At 43.3% G+C, this 7,213-nt stretch overlaps 1 protein-coding gene across 1 annotated transcript; it reads right to left on the bottom strand.

The window, feature by feature from the left end:
* Positions 1-88: 88 nt before the first annotated feature.
* ears2 (glutamyl-tRNA synthetase 2, mitochondrial) lies at positions 89-6,412 on the bottom strand. Its single transcript, XM_046372075.1, has 10 exons — positions 6,054-6,412; positions 5,252-5,407; positions 4,898-5,087; positions 4,607-4,757; positions 4,042-4,363; positions 3,740-3,848; positions 2,663-2,816; positions 1,658-1,788; positions 1,444-1,579; positions 89-756 (listed from the first exon to the last, which is right to left on the bottom strand). Exons 1-10 carry the CDS (start codon positions 6,193-6,195, stop codon positions 661-663), a joined length of 1,587 nt encoding a protein of 528 aa, XP_046228031.1. The 5' UTR covers positions 6,196-6,412; the 3' UTR covers positions 89-660.
* Between the last annotated feature and the right edge of the window lie 801 nt (positions 6,413-7,213).

The following is a 7,213-nucleotide window of genomic DNA, read 5'->3' on the forward strand; positions in this document are numbered from 1 at the left end:
GCTGTCAAACAAATGCATTGGTGCAAAAACTACTTCTGAACTGCTGCAGAGCAGAGATATAAAGTGGCAAACATGGATAATTTAGCCACAATATTAACAACTTGTATTTTATATTATCTACAAAAAAATAAGGCTTTCAGTCATCAACATGACAGGACAGTCAAACAGCTGGGCGTTTATTCACTGCTTCATATAAACATATCAGTTAGCTGTGACTTCATGCTTTTCTCAAGTGTCCAAAGTGTAATGTTGTCATGTCACTCTTTCAGCATGAGCGACACCAAAGCAGACAGTTTTGTGGTTCACGTCCTCATCGTGTTTTTCTTGAGAACATCCAACACATCTGTCTGCTGCAGTTCGTTAAAAATCTTCAGAAGGGCAGAAAGAACATTTGCATAAAAAATACAGAGGTACTTCCCATCCTCGGCCTGCTTGTGTGACCTGCTCCTGTAAAGCCTCACAGAACTGAATAAAACAAACAGACCATGTGAGCAAAAACAGTCTTCATCTCCTTTATAAGACATCTGCTGTAACTCAAACATCAGCAGGATGCAGTTCATTTTAAAAGTGTTCCAGAACCTGCATGTATTTCCCAACACGCAGCAGCTCTTGTCAGCATCGGGTCCCCATCAGCCTGTGAGGTGACAGGCTGTCCAGTCTTTAAGCGGTCTCTGACAGCACCAAAAGTCTCTGCAATCGACGGCTGATCTCTGCGGACCCCAAAGACACCATCATCTCAGCTACACTGGGCCCCTGCTGCAGGTCAGAGGAGAACACAGGATCAGAGGACACTGAAGTTAATGCAATCAACCCAGGCAGCAAGCAAACAGACCTCTGTGAAAAGCAATCAGAATCGACTTCCTCTTTCCATATTTCCTCTTCGAGTGTCTGCAGGGTTCCAGTGGTGAATGACTCACTGCAGGCTTTCTCAGGCTTCAGTCAATACTATCATTTTTAAAATGTGCTGTTTTAGACTTTAGCTTAGTCATCCTGAGAACAGATTTTTTTTTTCCAAGGACAAACAAAACTGTCCATTAAGGATTCTTTTCACAATTTCAACCAAAACGATTATATGTGCTGAGGTGATGAGTTTGAAAAATACAATTTCAACAAGAAAATTGCTCAAATTGCAGTTCTCAAGAAATGAGAACTGCAGCAGAGAAAAGGACAAACTTGTTGTGTTGTTGGTTCCCCTGAGAATCAATGTTACAGTGCAGGTGGTGTTCTTGAAGTAGACAAAACCAAATGAAAGACTGGACTTCTGGTTCAGGATTGCAGCGTCCATCCATCTTAAGCTGGTCATGAGTGACTGACCTGCTGGTGAAGCTCAGGGTTGAGGTTAGCTTGAAGGTACCACGTCTCATAAGCCAATTTCAGGCAGGAAACCCTGTAGCAGCTGTATTGCTATTTGATCACAAACATAAACGTGATGTGTTCAGGTACCTGCAGGCCGCTGAGAGCCAGACGTAACAGCTTCATCACGTCACTGTATTTGGAGGCTTTAGTCTGCTTAGCCAGACTCTTCAGATCTTTGCTGAGCTTGTCCACTCTCAGCTCCTCACCTTGCTCAGCTATTAACCTACAGACACAGAAATGTTTAGAATCCTGCTAAAACAGCATAGCTACGAGGTAACATGCAGCTGTTAATACGACATACCTCAGCACTGATGAAACAATGTGATGGGCCTCTGCGGTGAGTGCTGCCACCTGCTGGCTGGATAAGGAAGGACGGACCCAAAGGTAGGAGTAAGTGGGACTTAAGAGCTCTTTGAGGGAGGATATGTGTCCCTGTAGAGGAGGAGAGTTGAGAAATGAAAGTAGAAGTCAAATCCGATTGTCTGTAGGAAGAGACATCAAGTAAAAGTCTAAATAAAATTCTGCTGGGCTAGGACTTCAAGAACAGAAAGGAAAATGAAACCTAATAGTATTTTATCAATTTCCTGCAGCAGTTATGGTTTTCTTATCAACACAGGGTCACCTGTGACACCTTGGCAGACCGTCTGCTTAAAAGATTTTAGGAGACGGTTTTACAATTTTACAAAACACATTCTGTCAAGAAGATTATAAATGTCCAGAGCAAGAGCTCACAGCTAACCCGCTGATATTAAATTATGTCTTCCACATACCAGGACATTAAAAGTAATTTATCAGCCTGTTCGGAAAACCGTACCATGTTTACTTTTTTTGTTATGAGCTGAAAATGCACAGACACACACACACACAGAGTCTTGTTTCCATCACTTTTGGGGACATTACATAGACTTACATTCATTTCCTAGAGACTTAACCACCACCTAACCAACACAATTTAATGATTTATGCTGTGGGGACTTGCATTTTGTCACACACACACACACACACACACAAACTATCAAGGGGGCAACAGAGGTTTCATGCATCTACTTGTTGTACAGCAAATGCAGTTACAGTTATTGTACATGATTTTCTGGCTGGAAGCTGGAGTGTGCTGTTGTTTCCTAAACCCCATGTACAACGGCTATGTTGTGCAACAGACTTTGTTCAGCTTTCAGTCTGTGCTATGCCTGGTTAGCTTTAGGTGCACTTAGGCATTAAGCTTCTAACATTTGGCATGTTGAAAATATGCTCTGAACATATGGTAACGTGGTATGAACACACATTCACAGGAAAGTGTCACGGTTACCTTACGAAGATGCAGCACCCGCCTGATATAATCCTCATGCAGTACTTCTTTATCCTGGATCTCAGCTGTGTAGGCCTGCTGGATCTGTCCCTGCAGATCTTTTATCAGCAAGCGGCATCGCTCCTCATCTTCAATACGGTGTTGCAGGTGAATTCTGCCACAAGCAAAGAAAATACAGACATTTGAACTATCATCTTTACAATGTAGAGGTTAAAAAAGAAGGCATTCAAGCAAACCAAGGAGGCTGTACATCTCATATCAGCATAAAGTTTTACTCTGTACCAACACTCAGGGGAAACAATGCAAAGTTTGGCCCAAGAGTGGCAGCAGAGGAAGGCTTGGCTGATACCAAACGGTTTGTCATCCATACACTTAACCCATTAGAAGTACAAATGACCCATTAGAAGTACAAGTACTTACATTTCAGTACTTGTACATACCGAATATCAATAAGAGTACTCTTACTATCACTTAACAAGTGAACTGATTACATGAAAGTTAAAAACATGTCCTCTGGTGAGTGTTGAGACTGTCAGGGCTCTCATATTCAGAGCCAAACATTTCCAGAATCCACTGCAGCTCGATGAGAAACCTGCTCATCTAAGCTGATGAGAAGTTAACATCACGTCGCTGCTAACTGGTATTGGAGAGAGAGATTGACCAAAATGAAGCCAGCAGCTGATTAGCTTATCTTAGCATAAAGACAACAGAAACAGCCAGCCTGGGTCTCTAACATACCAAAGTGAAAAAACAGTTAGTTTGTGGTTTCAGAGGGCTGTGAGCTGAGTATTTCTAAGCTCGAACAAGGACTTCCTGAAGACTCTGCAGGGGATTTGGCAACCTCACGGGGACGCCAGGAAGTCAGTGCCACAAAGAAGTCCGGCACATAACCTCCACAATGTGTTGTTTTTACACAACTGACATGTAAAATGTAAAACAGTGAACTTTAAAAAGTGCTCGTAGGCTGATATGCTCAGAGAAGGTCAGCAGGAAGTAGCTTTAATATCATATCAGTATGAGAAATATGGCAATGCAGGACAAATGAGAGAGACGAAGACACAGGGAGTCCTGACTTACCTGCTGAACTCTGGTAGTTTCTCCAGGTCTAACAGAGCAGAATGTGTGGTGATCTTTGAAGGACTAAACTCAGAGATCAGTTCATCTATCCTCCGCCCAATTCGATTGGCTGTAAAGCAACATAAGTTAGTTAGAGGCACGCAGTTCTTATTTTTATGTCAATCCTTTTAGATCTGGTCAACAGGATGTGATTTTTAAGTTGTTTTTTTTCCCTTGAGTGCAAATTTCTGTTTTCAGAGTTTTTCAAATGCCATTAAATTTTGTTTTATTACATCACTTGGTTTTACTCTCCCGTTACTCACTGCTGAATCCAGACCCACAGTTCGTTGTGATATCAAGCAGAGCCTCCGGCAGGACTCCGTCTCTCTGGAAGCTTTCAATGAACACGTCCCCCTGCCTTTTGGACAGTTTGCTGCCGTCTTTGTTCATCAGCAGCGGCAGATGCCCGAACGTGGGCGGCTTCCATCCAAGAGCACGGTACATGAGGAGGTGTTTGGAGGTGGAGATGAGCCACTCGGAGCCCCGCAGCACATGGCTGATCCTCATGTAATGATCGTCCACTATGTTAGCAAGGTGATAGGTGGGAAAACCATCAGCCTTCATCACTACAGGGTCCCCTTCAACCTGAAATGGAAAGGAAATGAGGATATGAAAAGCAAACATTACTCTCTCAGCCCCCTTAGACATTTAAGCTTCAGGTTTGCAATGTCAGAGATTTTGTATTCAGATGAAATGAGTAAATTTAATGATAAAAAGCATTAATTCAGCCTTTGGTTTGCTGAAAAGGGGAGAACTGAGGGCCGTCACATCAACGTCATTTAGTGTGAGCCCCACATAATCTGAGATTGAAATCACCACAAATCTGACCTGGGCCACCTCGTGATGGTTCCATCCAAAGATCATATCCTCGAAAGGCTCGACACCGGCTTCCAGACGAAACCTTATCACATGTGGCACCCCCTGAGCCAGTTTCTCCTGGACCTGCTGGGCCCCAAGATGACGACATCTGTTATCATACCTGGGGAGAGAGGGAACCACAGCCAATGCCTTAAATCTGACAAAAACATCCTGAAGACTTTGTGCACATCATCTTCAAGTCTTCAAGTCAAACTGTAGACCATGAATGTGTGTGTGTGTGTGTGTGTGTTATCTGGCCACCTTGGCGTCTGTCCAGCTCTTAAGGCGTCTTTTTTGAGGAGTTCAAGTCTCTGAGAGCTGCAGAAACAGTAGTAGGCGTGACCACTCTCGACAAGCTGCCGGGCAGTCTGGCTGTAGAGGTCTAGTCTCTGAGACTGGAAGTAAGGGCCTACCGGGCCACCTCGACGAGGACTCTCATCTGGAGGTACACCTGAAGGTGACAGTGGATTCAGGTAAAACAAACATAACAGGGAGATAATAAACCATTTCATAATAAATCTGACATTTTATTAATATATTTTTCCGTCAGATATTATTGGTCCATGAACCCAATAATCCTGATTGATCACGTGACTACCATCCCGTGTCTCTTACCGGCCCACTCCAGCATGTCCTCTATGGACTCTGCAGCTCCTGGTACCAGCCTGCTCTGATCGGTGTCCTCCAGTCGCAGGATGAACGAGCCTCCATACTTCTTGGCAAAGATGTAATTGTAGAGAGCAGTTCTGAGGCCCCCGAGGTGTAAGAAACCTGCAGCACAGAACAATGTATAGTCAATAGCAACATCAACTTTTTATGATGCACGAGTGTCTCAGTAAGCCATGACCCTGTGACGGTGAGACGGCAAGAACATGACCCTGAAGCGGAAGCAGCTGAATGTAATGCAGCCATCAGACCTGTCAAAACGTCTTTTATGTAAAAGACCTGTAGTATGTTGCTCTCTCGACCAGCTTCAGTTCATAACCGACAGCTTCGCCCACACCATGTAGGCCAGCCAATACAGGCAGTGACTTCAAGGGCAGCAGGATGGTGTGGAGGAAATCTACATCAATATAATGCTTTATTATGCACATAGTGAAAATGACATTTGCTCTGTGCTGTAGATGGCAGACTAGAGCAACAAGGGAAACACACACTACATAGACAAAAATATTGGGACATACACCATATCGTCAAAAGTATTGGGACACCTGACCATTACACCAACAGGGACTTTAATGGCATCGCATTCTAAATACACAGACAGCTTTGCAGCTATAACAGCTTCTGGGAAGGATTTCCGCAAGATTAGAGTGTTTCTGTGGTTAAGGCATTAAACTGCAGACACTTCTTTGCTATCCCTGTGGATAATCTTACAGGACATTTTAGCATTATGTACTTTCGGTGAGGACTTTACCTGTGGGACTGGGTGCAAACCTGACCCTTACTTCACCCTGAACCGTGGAGCAGCATCTTACAACGGGGGAGTTCAGCAGGAGTTTAACCCGTCTGTTTCTGACGGCTGACAGACACTGGAAACATCTCTGAATAAACCACATCGTGTGGGCTTCCACACTTCGTCTACGTAGCTAGCAAGGCAGCAGTCCAGCTACGTGACGGCTAACGACGGCTACTAAAACTAAAACCGCATTTCGATAAAGAGCGACACGGTAATACAAAACTCTCAAACCTGTGCCTCATATGCGCTTGGCCGAGTTTGTTAGGGTCAAACCATGCAAGCCGAAAAGCGTTCTTCTTCTGCGACACACGACCGGAAGACGAATTCAGCACCCTCAAAGCGCATGGTGCCACCCAGTGGTGGAACGTATCATTGCTTCTTCTATCGATACTACGAAAAACGACAAACGACTCTCTTTATGAAAATCCAGTGTTTGTGAAGCTTCCTCCAAAATTGAACGGAAGGATATCTTGGCCTCTTTATTTTTTAACCTTTACTTCATTTTGAACATCCCTACTTTATGGTACATTGACGATACATTTTTGTATACTCCAACATAAAGATTAATAATTTATTTTGACTATAATTCGATCTGTAAGTAACACAGTGACATAATGTGTGACTGTTCTGGTCTTGGGTTTCTTAATCGATCTGTAATAAAACATCTAAAAGAAAAATTCATGTCATATGGGGGGACCCAGGGTCAAACTCTTGTCGCAAAAAAGTTTGGGAACTACTAACTTTGTTTGTTGTTTGGTTGTCAGAAGTGCGTTTATCAGATCCTTTCCCCTCTGTAACAGCTGCCTGCATTTAGAAACAACACAGATGAGAATGGAGACAGTGATCTGGGAGAGGTTGAAAGACTCCAAAGAGCTGAGAGAAACTATAGATATATTTAACTACATACTGTGGTGCTTGTGGATTAAATTCTCTTTCATTAAATTATCATCTTGTTATCAGTTGTCTTTCAGTTTTGCAATTTATTGCTTGAACTCAATTAGCCTTTCAGTGTATGAATGCTGAATTAATCACTTCCTACAATACTGAATTCAGTTTGTTTGAATCCTCACAAACCAGTTTGACTTGATCTGTATGTGTGCGTGTCGTGGCATGTGGGT

The sequence above is a fragment of the Scatophagus argus genome, chromosome 2 (assembly GCF_020382885.2).
Source record: "Scatophagus argus isolate fScaArg1 chromosome 2, fScaArg1.pri, whole genome shotgun sequence".
Lineage (NCBI taxonomy): Eukaryota > Metazoa > Chordata > Actinopteri > Scatophagidae > Scatophagus > Scatophagus argus.